General features: G+C 50.2%; 7 protein-coding genes across 7 annotated transcripts; 3 read left to right on the top strand and 4 right to left on the bottom strand.

Moving 5' to 3' along the window:
- Positions 1-205: 205 nt before the first annotated feature.
- Positions 206-2,307, top strand: SETTUDRAFT_176184 (uncharacterized protein; the record flags this gene model as incomplete). The annotated part of the gene is made up of 4 exons (XM_008025220.1): positions 206-316; positions 375-1,065; positions 1,145-1,633; positions 1,693-2,307. 4 exons carry the CDS (start codon positions 206-208, stop codon positions 2,004-2,006), a joined length of 1,605 nt encoding a protein of 534 aa, XP_008023411.1. The 3' UTR covers positions 2,007-2,307.
- Positions 2,308-2,618: 311 nt separating this feature from the next.
- SETTUDRAFT_183551 (glycoside hydrolase family 3 protein) lies at positions 2,619-5,343 on the top strand (the record flags this gene model as incomplete). The annotated part of the gene is made up of 3 exons (XM_008025219.1): positions 2,619-2,984; positions 3,048-3,674; positions 3,728-5,343. Exons 1-3 carry the CDS (start codon positions 2,855-2,857, stop codon positions 5,341-5,343), a joined length of 2,373 nt encoding a protein of 790 aa, XP_008023410.1. The 5' UTR covers positions 2,619-2,854.
- Positions 5,344-5,516: 173 nt separating this feature from the next.
- SETTUDRAFT_26777 (uncharacterized protein) lies at positions 5,517-6,113 on the bottom strand (the record flags this gene model as incomplete). Its single annotated transcript, XM_008025086.1, has 3 exons — positions 5,517-5,664; positions 5,818-5,939; positions 6,057-6,113. 3 exons carry the CDS (start codon positions 6,111-6,113, stop codon positions 5,517-5,519), a joined length of 327 nt encoding a protein of 108 aa, XP_008023277.1.
- A 631-nt stretch (positions 6,114-6,744) lies between these two features.
- On the bottom strand, positions 6,745-7,420 carry SETTUDRAFT_167995 (uncharacterized protein). The gene is made up of 2 exons (XM_008025218.1): positions 7,239-7,420; positions 6,745-7,187 (listed from the first exon to the last, which is right to left on the bottom strand). Exons 1-2 carry the CDS (start codon positions 7,399-7,401, stop codon positions 7,072-7,074), a joined length of 279 nt encoding a protein of 92 aa, XP_008023409.1. The 5' UTR covers positions 7,402-7,420; the 3' UTR covers positions 6,745-7,071.
- An 853-nt stretch (positions 7,421-8,273) lies between these two features.
- On the bottom strand, positions 8,274-9,119 carry SETTUDRAFT_38048 (uncharacterized protein; the record flags this gene model as incomplete). The annotated part of the gene is made up of 1 exon (XM_008025128.1): positions 8,274-9,119. The coding sequence occupies one exon, from the start codon at positions 9,117-9,119 to the stop codon at positions 8,274-8,276; it is 846 nt and encodes a 281-aa protein (XP_008023319.1).
- Positions 9,120-10,374: 1,255 nt separating this feature from the next.
- On the top strand, positions 10,375-11,603 carry SETTUDRAFT_159912 (uncharacterized protein; the record flags this gene model as incomplete). Its single annotated transcript, XM_008025217.1, has 7 exons — positions 10,375-10,473; positions 10,519-10,553; positions 10,608-10,669; positions 10,719-10,881; positions 10,936-10,996; positions 11,045-11,377; positions 11,448-11,603. 7 exons carry the CDS (start codon positions 10,375-10,377, stop codon positions 11,601-11,603), a joined length of 909 nt encoding a protein of 302 aa, XP_008023408.1.
- A 492-nt stretch (positions 11,604-12,095) lies between these two features.
- SETTUDRAFT_176182 (glycosyltransferase family 34 protein) lies at positions 12,096-13,408 on the bottom strand (the record flags this gene model as incomplete). The annotated part of the gene is made up of 2 exons (XM_008025216.1): positions 12,096-13,170; positions 13,231-13,408. 2 exons carry the CDS (start codon positions 13,406-13,408, stop codon positions 12,185-12,187), a joined length of 1,164 nt encoding a protein of 387 aa, XP_008023407.1. The 3' UTR covers positions 12,096-12,184.
- Positions 13,409-16,858: the final 3,450 nt, after the last annotated feature.

Below are 16,858 nucleotides of genomic sequence, written 5' to 3'. Positions count from 1 at the left end.
GGCCCCGGTGGATACCTACTAAGTACTTAAGTAATAGGCAATGCTAGCAGACTGCAGGGGCCGCAGCTTAGGCAACACGCCCAGCACCGCACCGCACAACACCACGCATTGGCGTCAGCGGCTGTCCGTGGCCGCCGCTCCGTAAACTCTATATCCTCTTCTCTCGCGCATACTTGGACCAGCACCTCCCTCTCGCCCGCCCCCAATGGCGCTCGGCGGCCTCCCATGGGCCACAATGGCCTTTTCAGGCGTCCTCGCAGCCCTCAGCTACGGCCTCATCCGGCTGGTCCAAGTGCGGCGCTTCTACAGAGACCTCGTCCGTGAACATCGGCCATCGCAGGCGTGGTGAAGACATGTGCTAACCTTTGGTGCAGCCCAAGCCGCCCCACAGCTTCCTGTTTGGCCACCTCAAGCTGTTTGGCGAGGCCTTCGCCATGCTTCCCAGCTACGGCCACTATCAAGTCGCCGTTACCACCATTGCCAGGAAGTACAACATGCCCGGGGTCTTCTATCTCGACTTGTGGCCCATAGCAGACGGCCAGATGGTGGTGACAGACCACGACGTCGCTCTCCACGTGACGGCCCACCGCAACCATCCGAAGCATCGTATGGAGGGCGTCACCATGGATCCCATGCTTGGAGCTGGCAACATTGTCAGCGTAGACGGACCGCGCTGGAAGCATCTGCACAGAATGCTCAGCCCGGCCTTTTCCATCTCGCACACCACCGCCATGAGGCCGGCCGTGGCGGATGAAGTGCTCAAGTTCCGGTCGATTCTGCACGAGAAGGCGCAGTCGGGAGAGACGTTCCGGCTCGAAGACTTCACGCAGCACCTGACGTTTGATGTCATTGGCACTGCGACGTTTGGGCGCTCGCTCAATGCCCAGGCCGACGGCAGTCCCGCCCTACAGCATTTCCACAACATGTGTCGCGCCCACAGGACGACGCGAGAGTCATTCAACCTGGTCCGCAACTTTTTTGTCAATGCAAGGCGCGACTCGGAACGGCGCAAACTGGACGCCAACATCGCCGAGCTTATCAAGGAACGATTCGAGATTGTGAAGCGTAAGTGCAATCTCGGTCCACGTCACCTCCATTTGTTTCGTTTCGCATAAGTCGCATGCTGACGTTGGCGTAATTTCAGGCGACAAGCTGGATCTCTCTGGCAAGCGGGGACTGGGCATCATGGACCTTATGCTACGAGACTATCTCGCAGGGCCCGGGAAGAGCGAGAGCACCAGCCTGGACCCTCAATTCCTCCAAGACGCCGTCACGCAGGTCAAGACGCTGCTCGTCGCTGGCAGCGGCACAACATCGGATACCATCTGCTTTGGCACCATGCTGCTGAGTGTGCATCCCGACGTGGTTGGAAAGATGCGAGAGGAGCATGACCGCGTGTTTGCACCGGGCATTGAGGCGAGCTACGAGATTCTCAAGGCCCATCCCAGCAAGCTCAACGAGCTGGTGTACACCAAGGGTGTGGCCAAGGAAATTCTCCGCTTCTATCCGATCGGCAACACTGCACGCGAAGGAATCGATACCGTTGCCTACCGGGGCCAGGAGTGGCCAGCCAAGCATCACATGATCTGCCCTGTTCAGATGGCGATACACATGGATCCCAAGCTGTTCGCAGGTGAGGCAATTCCCGTGCCATGGCTCCAAGCGCCGACCAGATTCTGACGTGACGGGCAGAGCCCCTCAAATTCGATCCCGAGCGGTACATGCGCGAGGATTTCCCCCGCCATGCATGGCGCCCATTTGAGCGGGGGCCTCGGGCGTGCCTGGGCCAGCCGCTGGCCATGGATGAGGTTTTGATAGTCCTGCTGCTAACTGCTCGCGAGTTTGACTTTGCCTGCACAGACGTCAAGCCCAACAAGACGCCTAGGCTAGAGTGGTTCGACCTCGACTTGACGTTTGGGGACAGAGCCTTCCAAGAGTGGTTCTTTGAAGCCCAGCCACGCGACGGCATGCCCATGACGGTCAAAAAGTCCCAGTGGCCGTGCTGAGAATGGCCAGGCTGCCGAGTCATGCGTCGATGCTTGCACCCCAGCGACGCTGTGCTTAAGCATCACCCGACGACTTACTTGTATTGCCGAGCATTGCGGCAGCGCGCCCGGCCCACGGCATGCAGCATGTATCAACTCTAAATCAGGCACATTGCCCAAAACGGCAGTGCAGCATTCTTGTGCTACTGGCCACATGGCTTACCGCCAGGCGCTTTTATGCCACGGGACGGCGTGGCAGCAAGATGAGATTAGCATGTATGTAACGTCATGCATCCGGCTGCTCCGTCTCCCCTGCCCACATAGAATATTCTTCCATCGAACCACTGCGCCTCCAATCTCGCATTGCTGCTCGTCGACGGCCTGCCTGTGTCTGTCCACACATTGTCGGTGCACGCATACGTCGCCCGGCGTGCCCTGGGGCTTACCGGTCCTCGGAGGCCCTGCTAGCAGCTGCTGATGGCTATTCAGGCTGAATACTCGTCCAATTGTCGAGCAAAGCCTTCCACCACAACCCGTAACCCCTCACGCTCGTCTGCTCGCGCCGTGGGGCTCCGCACGCGGCTCGGTTCACGGCTTGGCTGCGGTATGCCTCCAGGCCAAGCACGGCGCGTGGCTGCTTGCACGCCATTGGCTCGCATGCCGGCAATAAGTGGGCCCGCCCCCGGCTCGGTCGACATGGGCCATGACGTATAGACATCGTGCAACTTCATCTTACCATCCGCTGCGTCGTGTAGCTGTCGAGCTACGGCTATTTACACCGCTATAAGACCCAGCCATGGCGGCGACTGCTGCTGCTGCTGCTGCTGCTCCATCGACGAGCATCTCCTTCGACCACGACCGCCGGCGCCATGTTCACCTCGCCACGCCCGCTCTCGGCGCTGCTCTTCGCCGCCGGAGTGTATGCCCAGACGCAATTTGCCTTCCCCGACTGCCAGAATGGCCCCTTGAAGAATGAGACCATCTGTGACACCTCGGCATGTCAGTTCCCCCCCCCCGTCAAGCTCGCCAAGCTTTCTCGTGGCTGACTGACACTACGAATAGCCCCCGTTGCTCGTGCCAAGTCGCTCGTGGCCCTCTACACGCTCGAGGAGAAGATGAACGCTACCTCCAGTGGTGCTCCCGGCGTGCCCCGCCTGGGCGTGCCCGCCTACCAATGGTGGAGTGAAGGCCTGCACGGCATTGCCGGTCCCTTCACAAGCTTCAGCAAACAAGGCGACTACAGCTACTCGACGTCGTTCCCCCAGCCCATCTTGATGGGCGCCGCCTTCGACGACGACCTCATCACCCAAGTCGCCAAGGTCATCTCCACCGAGGCTCGTGCCTTCAACAATGCCAACAGGACTGGTCTCGACTTTTGGACGCCAAACATCAACCCCTTCCGTGACCCTCGCTGGGGCCGTGGCCAGGAGACGCCCGGAGAAGATGCCTACCATCTGTCGTCTTACGTCCGAGCTTTGATCCATGGGCTCCAGGGCGACGCAACCGACCCATACAAGCGTGTCATTGCCACGTGCAAGCACTACGCCGGCTACGATATCGAGAATTGGAACGGCAACCAGCGCTACCAAAACGATGTCCAGATCTCCCAGCAGGACCTGGTTGAGTACTACCTCGCCCCCTTTGAAGCTTGTGTCTCGGCCAATGTCGGTGCTTTCATGTGCTCATACAGTAAGTCGCCCCACATATTTGCCGGGTCTGGAGCTACAGCTAACGCTACTTAGACGCTGTAAACGGCGTACCCACGTGCGCAGACCCCTACTTGCTGCAGACTATTCTTCGCGAGCACTGGGGCTGGACGAATGAGGAGCAATGGGTTACGTCTGACTGTGATGCTATCCAGAACGTATACCTACCCCATCAGTGGTCTTCGTCTCGTGCAGGCGCTGCTGCCGACTCACTGAATGCTGGTACCGATGTTGACTGCGGTACCTATCTGCAGGCCCACCTGCCCGAGGCCTTCAAGCAAGGCTTGACAAATGAGACTGCTCTGGACAAAGCTCTTGTCCGCCAGTACTCCTCGCTCGTTCGCTTGGGTTACTTTGACCCGCCTGAGAAACAGCCATACCGCCAACTCGGTTTTGAAGCCGTAGGCACAAACGCCTCCCAAGCACTCGCACGCAAGGCGGCCGCCGAGGGTATTGTACTTCTCAAGAACGACGGCACTCTTCCTCTCAATCTCCAGTCCAAGACGGTTGGTCTTTTTGGTGACTGGGCCAATGCTACTCAGCAAATGCTTGGCAACTACGCTGGTGTCCCCACGTTCCTGCACAGTCCCTTCTACGCTCTTCAACAGCTTGGCGTCAAAGTCATCTATGCTGGTGGGCTCCCAGGAGGCCAGGGCGACCCGACTACAAACCGTTGGCTTCCCCTCTCTGACGCCATTGCTTCTAGTGACGTGCTCATATGGGTTGGCGGCATGGACAACGGTGTTGAAGAGGAAGATCGCGACCGCTACTATCTGACTTTCACTGGTGCCCAGCTTGACGTGATTGGCCAACTCGCCGACAGTGGAAAGCCCGTCGTCGCGGTTGTGACTGGTGGTGGCCAGATGGACACTACCCCACTGGTCAACAACCCTAAGATTTCCGCCGTCATGTGGGCCGGATACCCCGGCCAAGACGGTGGCTCTGCCATCATGGACATTGTCACTGGAAAGGTTGCCCCCGCCGGACGTCTTCCTCAGACCCAATATCCTTCCAAGTACATCGCTGAGGTGCCCATGACTGACATGTTTATGCGCCCTGGAGCCAACAATCCCGGCCGTACCTACAAGTGGTACAACGGCAGCGCTGTCTTCGAGTTTGGCCACGGACTTCATTACACAAACTTCTCGGCTGAGATCAAGACATCAATGAAGCAGAGTTACGCCATTGCAGACCTCGTAAAGGGCTGCAACACCACCGGAGGCTTTCTTGAGCGCTGCCCTTTTGCTACTGTCGACGTGGCCGTGAACAACGATGGCAAGACAACCTCTGATTACGTTACATTGGGCTACATTGGCGGCGAATTTGGCCCTGCACCTTACCCCAAGAAATCGCTCGTTTCATACACGCGCCTCCATGACATTGCCGGTGGCTCTTCCGCCACTGCTAAACTCAACCTCACACTTGCTTCTCTTGCTCGTGTCGATGAAAAGGGAAACAAGGTCCTATACCCTGGCGACTACACCTTCATGATTGACAACAAGCCCCTGGCCACGGCCAAGTTTTCGCTCACGGGCAGCAATGTGATGCTGAGCCAGTGGCCTCAACCACCTCCCAACCGTAAGAGCCAGGGTGTGCAATACATTGGAGATTACTGGAATGGAGGATTTGGAAGTGACCAGGCAGTCGTGTAAGGTTTTGCTGCCGACAAGTATCGTCATAGCTACTAATCACTTCTTTTTTTCTTGTGACTATCTTTCAATTCAACTTTTTTGTTTTTCCAATCTTATCGCACGTTGACATGATATATATAAAACTATATACAAAAGACCCGCGTGCGGAGCCTCGCATACCATGTCATCTCTGACTACAACTTGCTAGCATAGCCCCCAACGTCCTTGGTAAGCATAATCTTTAACGGCTCGCTCAGCAAATCCTCGCTCTCCAGTAACCTGCGTGTCTCAACAACCGACTCACTCTTGGCATGGAATTCCAAGGCCGCTTGGTCTTCGTACCTGTAACAGATTGATGTTAAAAAAAACCAATTCTTTAGAGTATTCACCAGCATTGGCAGATACAGCTAGATTGAGAACGAAAAATAAAGAGGTAAGGTAGAGAAGAAAAGAGTGAAACAGGATGAGGAAGAGCAAGGAAAGGAGAAGACGTACGTCTCCAAGACTACAAAAGTAGGCTGATCTTTGGCATTTACTTGGCGTTGGATTAGGTAGCGCAGCGCCCCAGGTTCGGTTCTGCGCACCCATTGTGCCGACGCTTCGAGGACCTCTTGGAGCTGTTTTTTTGTCGCCTCATTAGTCATTCATTCGGAAGTCGGCATGCTCCATGGGCAGCTAGGGTGGAATTCATGTGTGTGTGTCTAAAGGGAGTATGAAAGGCTTGTTTTGCGTACCCTGTCTGCTTTGCCGGGCTTGGCTACTGCCATTGCGACGATTTCGATGGGGGCCATGTTTGTGGTGTTTTTTTCTTGGTCAATGTTCTCCGCGATATATGGTTTCTTCTTGTTGCAATGGGCGAAGAAGAAGAAGAGGGAGTGAGGTGGTGATTTGAAGTGCAGCTAGAATGGGGGCTGGAGCGGAGAAGTGGGTTTCGTGGTGGGGTGGGATTGGTGGAGCCGAGATGCCGAGGTAAGTATCAAACTGGTGTTCTAGATTGGTCTTGGTGATCTATTCAAGCTTCGTTCCCTGCTCTTTCGCCTTGCCATCTTCTAGGGAAACGTCTGGTGTACTAACTCGATGCTGTTTTATTCGTTTCTTTCCTGTGAAGGCTGCTCTGGAATGTTGGACTTGCGTATGTTGCAATATCCTAATTTCGGGAATCTGACTGAGCGAGAACCACTCACATGTCGAGATACGGGCATTCTTGCCAGCGAGCCTAGTAATTATACATTGTTCTTGGGAGTCTGGTTTCTGGCCGCATATGAGATGACGGCAGCTGCATCGCAATGGCGGTTGCGTACATCAGTGAGGCTACTCATAACAAACGATTGGCTTACACCAAGAGACACCACGTGGTGCGGGATCGGTGTGTGTGCATTCCCACGTGGCTTTTATGCATGTCTTTGGTATTAGGGTGTATCGTTTGTCTTAGTGTCTCTCATAATAGCTCTATTCAATACCCCGCTCACTAGTGGCTATGGGAGTTCAAATTGACCTTTTGTCAAGAAATACACATATTAACATCGAAACAAAGCTCGACTATTACGACTGACTAACTAGAATACCGACCAGACACTGCGTTGTAACTCGTTTAGAAATACCCATTAGTTCCCGAGCAAAGACTCCCCGCTTCAATGGAACATGTCGTGCATAACAGCCCTCACCGTCTACAACATGTAAAGTTAGAACGTCTGCATAGACGTGCAACATATCCAAAAGACTAACTTGGATTTACATTTCCTAGTTTCGTCATGGAACATCTCGAACAGGATCGTAAGGTAGTCGTGTGGCAGCCTGAGACACACGTGTTGCTGGAGTACTACTAGACGAGCCACCCTCTCCCGAAGCTTTAGCCTTTCTCTTTTCTTACAGTGCTTTAGTGTCAATTATACCAGATGATATATAAATCCACATACCCTCTGTCTTGAGATTACTCAGCGCAAGGCTGATCCGCCACTTAACCACATAAAGATCCACTTCAGGGCATCCCTTGACGCTTAGTTGCGCATTGATATTGTCAAGGATCCTTCTTCTCTCTTCATTGCCAATGTCTCTCCATTTTATGCTACGATCGCTCATCCATACTCTCCTCGCTTCGTTGGCCGTTATCCTCTGTCTTCGGTTAGGCGGGCTGTCTGGTTATTGGGGGCCAAAATGGCGGTACTTGCGAGAAAGATGTCCCATTGCGCAGGGGGAAACCCGGCTATTTGTTGTATCTCGCGCGCAGATGGATCCGGTACCCACTGCATGATGCTCAATGGATGGTGTGGTATTATGTATCTCGTCTGGACTCAGCATGCCTTTTGATGTCGCCAGCTGCTTGGTCATAGCGTGTAGGTGGCCTATCATGTTGGTGTGTGGCTGATTCAGCTGCTGCCTTACTATCCTCGTTGAATGTAAGCGCACCTTGGCCCTTAACCATGTAAGGCTTCCGCTCGGTGATTACCTTACGTTATGAGTATTTGCATGTTATCCTCTTGGGGGAGTCGATTGAACTTTGAGCAAAGACGCTATGGAATATGAGGCGCCTAGTTTCGATTGATAAATTACTAACAACCGGGTACAGTTCAAAAACACTAAATATTGATTTACAGATGAGGGAAAACCTGCGACCATCCTGTTGTATCATACACTCCTCTGGGTACAATTTTGATACTGACGAATGATTCTCCTACAATGTATATCCGGCTAACAATGTAACTCACGCCACACAGAAGACAGAGAAGTGTGCTGATCATAGCATTAAGGCGTCCAAGCCTCCGCTCATTATAAGCAACCCAGGTCCTGTCGATAAGGGGAAAGGCACGCGCCAACAAATTGGTGACCAGCCACAATGCGGCACAAAATGTCACCCATACCGAGCTCATGCGCCAGAAAAGTTGTTCCAGTGGCGTGGGGAAGAAGTAGTTCCAAGCAGCGACATGTATGGCACCGTAAGCCATAGAAGCACCTCAAAGAACCATCCCCATGATTAGAGAGTGGGTACGACGGAGTAATCCATCATTTGGCCAGTCGAAAGCGTGTGGTTGTACCAGTTCAGTCACATAAGGTAGCGTATAGGGTCTTTGGCCATGTATTCTCGAATGAGAATTGAAGTGCGTTTTTAGAACGGGATATAGTTGCATGGCCTGTTCTGCAAGGCTCTGCAACCCCGAATTGCTTTCCATAGCCAATGCATGTGATGCCTCGTCGCCTTGTTGGTCCGAATTCGGGGTGTCAGGACGCAATCGAAACAGGCCACTAGTGGAGGACTGTGCTGTATCCAGTCCATCGCCATGGAAATGTGTGCTAGTCGATACCTCGTCCTCTTCTTGTCCAAAGTACGCTAAATGTTCCAATGCTGACGTAGCAGGTCTGAAAATGGCTAACATGCCCTGCGGTGGCTCCCCACTCATTCTGCTCGCCAGATACATGTACGCAATTAAAGGCAACCAATCTCCTTTAATGATAGTTGGAGCGGTTGCCTGGTGAGGTTTATGCCACCAAAGAATGTACATGACAAGGGCGCAGACAATGTGAGCAACGACATGAACTTCGAGCAAAGTAGTTGGCAAACCAATAGATGTTCTAGTGATCACTTGAACAATCATCCATCCTGCTTGGAGGCATACCAGGAGCTGGACAAGACCATCTGCTTTATTCTTGTCCTTTATATCCTCAATGGAGACGTCGACGATATGTCCGCAATCTGCGAGTAGCGCGGCACCTTTCTCTGTCAGAGTGAGGCGTCTAGCATTGTTGAACAAGATCGAATATCGATTGTCGGTACTGTCCAGTTCGATGGCGAAACCACCCATACTTGCGTAGAAGCCATGAGCAATAGTCCATGGTTTTTATGGTTATGAATACTGTGCTCGGTGATTACGATACTCTAGCATCGATTAGTCTTGATAACACGCAAGTATCGATGCAGCTACCTTATCATGGGCACCAGTGCCATTGTCTCGCTTCCGTTTCGCCTCTTCTATCTCATCACAGATCTGTCTTGGAGAGGCCAACTGCCTCCAAGCCGTATAAAATATCAATTCGGGTGCGAATAGACCAAGAACACACCACTGAAGCTCCCTCAGTGGTACTCGATAGTTACCTGCAGCCTTGCGCGGTATGTTCAGGTGCACAGCCGAATATACGCATAGACCAACTGTGGCGAAGTAGCTGATAAGCAACGAAATGGTATCGCGTTGATTATCTTCTTTCACGAAGCCTACGGTATCCGTTGTGTTCACTTTTCCAGTATGGATGGCTGAAACTCTCTGAATGAATACAAAGAAGGCGAGTGTGTATGAGGTTAACAACATGGTCGGAGATGAGCAACGTGGGTCAAATCGAGACATCTTGAGCGAGCAGTTGTGGGGGGTATCATTTCTAATATTTCCTGTCCGGTCTCAATCTATAGGTACTCTGCGACTGTACATCCTGCTCGTGTTGTTCCGCGGCAAAGCAGAAGCGAGAGCCTCGCTAAGTGCAGGAACATACCGCAATAGTCTTACAAAAAAGGTAACGAGAAGATGGCGTTTTGCATGAAAAGCCAAAAGTTCATGGGCGCCTAACGAATGGAAGTGATGAAGGGATGCCAGCTGTAGGCATGTGTGCTGTGCCACAGCGTTATGAAACGTGGGGCGTAATCCCTCTCAACATCAGTTCCAACTGCATGCGCAAAAGGCCCCCACTCGCTGCAGGATATATCTAACTATCACTAAAGCGATACGCCCCCAAAGATATACACGCAGGATTGATTGGATGGTATGCATGAATCCTAGCATGGAGGAGTAGAAGGACTCCTTTCGGACATGGGGCGCTCTGAGTTGATCCGTGCACCGACCTTCCGCATCCCCCACGAGTGTGTACGGCTGCCCTGTTCCTGCTTTTTTAGCATATCAACCCGGCCTTTCTGTCATACAATTTCACGATTTATATCATGAGTGCTCGTTCCCGAAAGTCTGCAACAATAGCAACAGTTATTGCGGATCAAAGAGTATGCGGGCGTTGATTTTGTCTTTGTACGAATCGCTGACCCTGGTAAGGCTGATTCACGGGATCGCATGAAGGACAATGATTCCAAGTCCCTTCTTACGTGGGATGAGATACGTGCGATTACACCCTGAAACTTATTTACGTCTGTCTAATCAAATTTGTAGCCGATTGGTACCAGTACGTCTACCTACGTGTTACTGCTCTGGACGTGAGCTCACCGAGAGAAGAGACAATGAGTATATCTTGTCTAGTTATAGGTGTGGTGTTCCAGTCATCTTTGAATGCACTCTTGCTGATTCTAAGCGATGTAGAGTTGTATCTAGGTCCTACAAGCGATCATTGGAAAGTATCTGGTGCATCCATAATGAAACAGGTAGACTGACGCTCATCATCTGCATCGAACGCGTCTGATACATCCCAAGCGAATATTTATTCGCACATCATAGGTTCTGTAATCTTCTTCGCTCTCCCTGTACCCGTTTACTACTATCTGGAACCACGATATGCGAATGCAAGCACAGCAGACATGGTGGTTTTCTCAACATTCTTCTTCGGTGTCGCTATATGCTTTGCTCTGTCGGCCGCGTAAGTATCCCTAGTCCCTGTAGCTGAGTATTCGAGACCTAACAGCCATTGCAGCTTCCATATCTTCAACAACCACAGCGAAAGTGTCCATATTTTTGGAAACCAGCTGGATTACGTGAGCAACTTGTACGCTTCTTCGATATTCAGCAACTCACCCATCTAGCTCGGTATTGTCATCCTCATGTGGGGCTCTACCATTCCTTGCGTGTATTACGGCTTCTATTGTACGCCCAATCTACAGCAAACATACTACACTCTAGTGTCAGTCTTGGCATTAGGCTGCGTATACGCAACACTGCATCCTGCTTTCCGCCGCCCAAGATACCGTCCGTACCGTGCAGCCATGTATGCTGGTCTCGGCCTCTCCTTTGTCATTCCCATTATTCACGGAATCAAAAGATTTGGTTGGGAAACGCAGATGTGGAGAATGAGCCTTGACTGGATGGCATTGATGACAACCTTCAACCTCACTGGAGGTGCATTGTATGCTATGCGAGTAAGTGACACTCTATCTCTGGATCGATCCGCTGTTCTGGAGAGAGTATGCGAGCTGATACAAAGACTAGATTCCCGAAAAATGGTACCCGTATCGATTCGACGTGTGGGGTGCAAGTCATCAGGTCATGCATTGCTTGGTTGTATGTGCTGGTATCGCACATTTGTTTGGGTTGCTGCGAGCTTTTGATCATGTTCATGGACACGGAAACATTTGCGCTCCTTGATCCAAGCGTGGCTCTGATACGTATGACGAGAGACGTCAGCACAGGAAATGTGTTTTTTTGAAGTCATCACACAAAATCAGTAGGCTTACAAGCAACGTTGAGCAAATGTATGCGTGCATCCTTGTCAAAAAACATCTTATTGGTTGATAGAATTTCGCATTTTTGCAGGTGCAAGGACCCTGGACCTTAGGTCAGAAATCCCTGTGAAATACTGCGATGGACGAGTATTGGGAATGCAGCTATTGGCTCGTTCAACTAATGCCACTAAGGGAACAGGGACCATTCTCCCTGTAATTTCAGAGACTGAAATGCCAACTTACTTACCATGGGTTTGTGTTTAATAGAGTGATTTGATAAAGCTAAAAAATACTGTAGGTATCAAGCGAGAGGGTCGTGCATGGCGTTGGTGAAAAATGCTGAGCACTGCGTACTCGGCCAGACAAAAACATGAAGGAGCCGAAATATGGACGGATTGTAAGCTTGATTAAAAATGATAAGAAAGTCTATCGTATGTGTAGATCATGACACATTCAACACGTATATACAAGGAATGTAACAAAGAAAACTCATAACTGCAGCCGTTACTGCTCATCGGGCTTGATCCGATTGGAGATGACGCCTGCCTTTTGCTCGTCCGTGAGATTTTTATTGCGATAGGCATGCCAGTATTCGTTGATCTCAGCGGTAACGTCGACTTTGGCATCACCATTTTTCCACACGTCCATATTCTCAATGGCGTCAAGCCACCACACCATGCGTTGAGATCTGCCGTCATCGCCAGCAAAATGCACGGCAAAGTCACCCTTCCTAGCACGGAACCACTCGAGATCCTTTGGACGCGACCCATCCATGTAGACTTCTATACTGTTTTTCTCGTCGGGATACGCATTGAACCAGTACCACGGCACCTGCGCGACGCCGGGAAACCACGCGTCGGTCTGGAGAATCTTGTCCATGGCTGTCTGTTCGGCATAGTCTATTGCTTCGTCGGGCCGGTAGTAGCGGAATGCGAGGACTGCGCTGAAAAGATTGACAGACCACTGATTTACCTTGAACAAGAACATGCCGGCGTTGAGCCCCACAGTGTCGTGACTGGCGATGAAGTTGATGTCGTGGAATTCGGCCGTGTCTGGGGGCAGGTAGCTTGACAAGGGGCGGCAAGGGTCGAGAACAATGACATCGCGATCGATCCACATGATCCATTCCAGACGCGACTCTTTTGGTTTCTGCAACTCGTTTAATACAAGGTTGAGAAGAAAGGCAATCTTGTTCCAAGCACCGTCAACGAGGGTTTCGCACAAGATATGTGTGGATGTTTTGTGGACTGCACTGTGGAACATTTGCGTTCGAATCGCACGGAGATATGCTTCTTGTGGTTTCCCGGTTGTGATGGATGCGATTGCTGTGCGGCGTGTTTCGGCCATGTTGAACGGGGCATGCTTGGCGCAGGACTCTCTTTGTGCGGCTACACGCTGCTTCCAGTCGTTTCCGAAAGCCGGCATGCACTGTGCTTGTCCATAATGTATGTGTGTTTTTGCGTAGTCAAGCGACGGATCGGGGCCGGCGTCTACTAAGTAGTGGAGGATTAGCTTGGGTGCATGGCGTCTTGAGTGCAAATTTGGCCTACCATTGCTGTTTCCCAGTGGTGATTTCTGGGTATTGGAAGACGCTGTTGGGTTGGCATGGTTGCTTAGTTGCAACTTGGCCCTCGCATAATCCGACTCTCCCCAGGGAAGTTGGTAGATGAGGCAGAAGACGAATAAAGTGGTGAGGACCCGCGGTATCAAGGAAGCTGTTGAATACATCGTGCAAGAACTCCTGCGTCAGGAAGGTAGAAGTCAGCTCCGCGGGGCTAATGCACATGGATCCAGACTATTATTATATTGCTCAGTGGCCTTGGAAGAATGCAAAGATAAGCTCTGTTAGCCCAGGTGCTCAGGCCGGCAAATCCTAATTTAGCATTAGGTATGGTGCTCTAGTACCGCCGAATCTTCGTATGACCGTAACTGTAAAATGTCAGATTGGGCATGGCGAGTGCACGGTGATATATGGCGCGGTTATTAAGCTAGCAATGTCGAGATAGAGATGGTGCTGCATCAGTCAAGAACACACTCGGAACTTGCACCTCACTATATAAGCCTTGCGACTGCGCATGGTGCCTCCAATGTTTCGACTTTATACACACAACCCGCATAATCTAGGTGGATGGCAATTAGGGGGGATTCCAGCTTACTCCAATCATACTGGCAAGGAGTGAGGGAATTTTGGGTCATGGGACATGTGGCATCCAGTGGCCGTTTCTGCGCCATGCAAACGAAAAGACATGCCCCGCTACGTTGCTAAGCCCTGATTATATGACAGTGACTGTTGCCAGGTGAGCCCCCTTTTGACGAGATTCTGAGATTTCTGGGTGTACATGTAGTACTTAGGGTGTCGCACTCGTAAGCAGCTGTTGAATCGGGGCTTGCGTCTGGAACTTAACCAATGGATGAGTTAATAATAGCACTGGAGACTCTGGCAGCTACCCGAATCTTTCCGTTAGGTCAAGGCGTCATCAATGTGCCGTTGCTAAGTCATAGGTTACCTCTGGGCGCCTGTCAGAAGGTCAGCAACAGCGCCAATGTCCTGGCCAAGCAGCCGTATGTATGTACTTGTAGCGAGCCATGGTGTTGCACCAAGACTGGAAAAAAAATATGATGTTATGTTGAAATGAAGATAACAGCAGGAGGGAGTGTGCAACACGGAGCCGACGTTGACCCGCGTTTGGAACGCACAGATCATCGGTCCATGAACGTGGCCGTGTCAGCATCCTCCGCTCCTGTCAGCTTACGACGACACAATCCTGATACGTCCCTTGCCGTCTGTTCCCACGCGAAGCCGGCAATGGTTAAACAACCCACCACCAATAGCTATCTCACCCACCTCGAAGCCGGGGCCCCCTGCATAGCGCGCTTGGCTGCATCATTAGTGGTATTGTATATTACTTACGCTTGTATGGCCGTGCAGTAGTAATCTTAAGTGCCTAAAGATAGCTAGTATGTAAGCAATAAGTGGGTGGTGTTGCGCAGTTAAAACAGAAATCGCAGAAGCAGAAAAGTGATGCTTAAAAACTGGCTATATTACCCAAGTTTTGGTGTTCTATATAGCCCAAAAACTAGCCCAAAATGGGCTCCCAGCTACTCACCGAAAAAGCTATGGCCGGCGTAGTACGACGATCGCGTTGGCTGACCGTAATGGGGCTCCCAATCATCATCGCGCCTTTCGCCACTCGAGTTTGGTGGTAAATTTGGGTGGAGAGGCAAGTGGTATGGAGGATGGGGATGTTGCGTGACAGCCGGGCGGTCGAGGTGGCCGAAACGGGCACCCGGAGGCCCATTTTGAAGCCCTATCGCGAAGCCTCCGTGGGCGGAGCCGTACGCGAGCGGTGGTTGGAAAATCGGGTGGGCGGCCGGGTGGGCGGGGTGAGCGGCTGGGTGGTATAGCGGCGGCGGCGGCGGCGGAAGCTGGTAACCTGGCTGGTAGCCCGGCTGGTAGCCTGGCAGAGCTACATGAGGCTGCTGGGATAGCTGCCCCGCAGCTATCCCAGCCAAAACTTGGTGTTGTAGCTGAGCCTGGTGGCGGTGATCGGGTGCCGGAGGCTGCGGTGGAGGCAGTATAGTAATCTGCTCCATCAGCTAGGTCGCCATTCGGGCTAGTATAGCGGCTGGTAGGGTTGCCTAATTGTTAGCATCTGCGCGCTTAAAAAAGCTCGGTTCGCGCCGCTAGCTTAAGCCTTTTTTCTAAGTTTTTTTAGGCTGTTTACGCCACAAAATTGCCTTTAGCTTAAGGGGCGTTTAGGTAACTTTAATCTCTAGAGCTTAGGATTAATTAGTTTACCAATGTAGATTAAAATCTAATGCCTAGAGCACCTTAGCGTTAAGTTCTAGCTTAGCAAGAAGACGCTAATATAGTATCCTAAGCGCTAGCGTATACTAATTAGTGCAGGCTAGGAGCTTATAACTAACTCTGCAATAAAGTTTTTTTAACTCTGCTCTTGCCTTTGCAAGCTATTTTGCTATTCCTATAAGCGCGTAGTAGGTTATTTAAAAGCTAGTAGCGCTAAAAATAGCATCTTAGGTGTTATAATAAATCTTAGTATTGCTTTATGCGTTCGCGAGATTGTTAGCAATGCTATAAGAGAGATAGAAGCTATAGAGACGTTAAAAAAGAGTTAAAATATTAACACTAGAACCTCTTATCTATTGCTTAATAACGCAATAAGCGCCCTTAGCCTTACTAGTAATAGTAAGGCTAAAATAGGTATTGCGATTAATATAATAACCTACTAACTTGTTATAGTAACTATTTAGCTAGTGCCACTTTAGGTAGGTAGTTGCAACCTTTAATTGCTACTTATAGGCTGCTAAGTTAGTGTTATAATTAGCTTCTAATAGCGAGTTAAGAAGGTAGAGATAGAGGTTAAAGAACTCAGTAGTTCCTTTACTGTCTACCTACCTATTGCTAACCTAATTGTGACTAAATTTAGTAGATAGCTTAAGCTAAAGGTAGCTTAGAAAATCCTTATTAAGGTGCTACTAATAGAGTATAATTATAGGTTAATTAAAGACATCTTTAAGAGCGTTTAGGAAAGCTTAATCTTAATTACTTAGCCATACGCGCATAGTAATTTTCTTTAACTTAAATAGAGCCTAAAGGTAGCGTAGTACTTAGGCAAATAAAGCTTTATCTTAGTAGGGAATAAGCGTAACACTAAGGTATATTATATAGTTGTACCTATTTAAACTAACGAGATTAAGTAGAGGAAAGCAGTATTTATTTATCTTATACGTGTAGTTAATAATAAGTGCATCTAGCGACTTTTCAAAGTTTTTAAGGTAGCGTAGGTGGATAAAAAAGAGGTACGTAATGTAGTTCTCTACGTTAATCCTATACCTAGCAACGCGTTAGAATATTTTAATTTTCCTACTAATAGGTAGTAAGTTATTAGCGTAAGTATTTAAGCTAATAAGATAATACGCATAGACTATTTTTAAGTCTATACGCGCTAGAATTAGCAGAATTCTTGCAACACTAAAACAATCTAGTAATAAAGACTTACTAAAACTAATACTTTTCTCACTCTAACTTCTTTAAAAGCAACCTAATTTTTATATTAAAACCTAGTTCTTAATAGTAGTACGCTATAAATTAGTTCTTAATGTCCTATTGCGTTATCTAGATAGTAGGAAACTCAGCGCGCACTATTTATAGTATAT

This window comes from Exserohilum turcica (genome assembly GCF_000359705.1).
Source record: "Exserohilum turcica Et28A unplaced genomic scaffold SETTUscaffold_14, whole genome shotgun sequence".
Taxonomy (NCBI): Eukaryota; Fungi; Ascomycota; class Dothideomycetes; order Pleosporales; family Pleosporaceae; genus Exserohilum; species Exserohilum turcicum.
Note: the sequence above shows the minus strand (reverse complement) of the source record. Positions and strands in the feature narration are given on the sequence as shown.

Bases quoted from the DNA above. Each gene is read 5' to 3' on its own strand.
- SETTUDRAFT_167995 (XM_008025218.1), bottom strand. From the start codon at position 7,401: ATGAGCGATCGTAGCATAAAATGGAGAGACATTGGCAATGAAGAGAGA. The intron at 7,188-7,238 runs GTATGTGGATTT...AAGCACTGTAAG, and splicing joins GAGTAATCTCAAGACAGAGG to AAAAGAGAAAGGCTAAAGCT.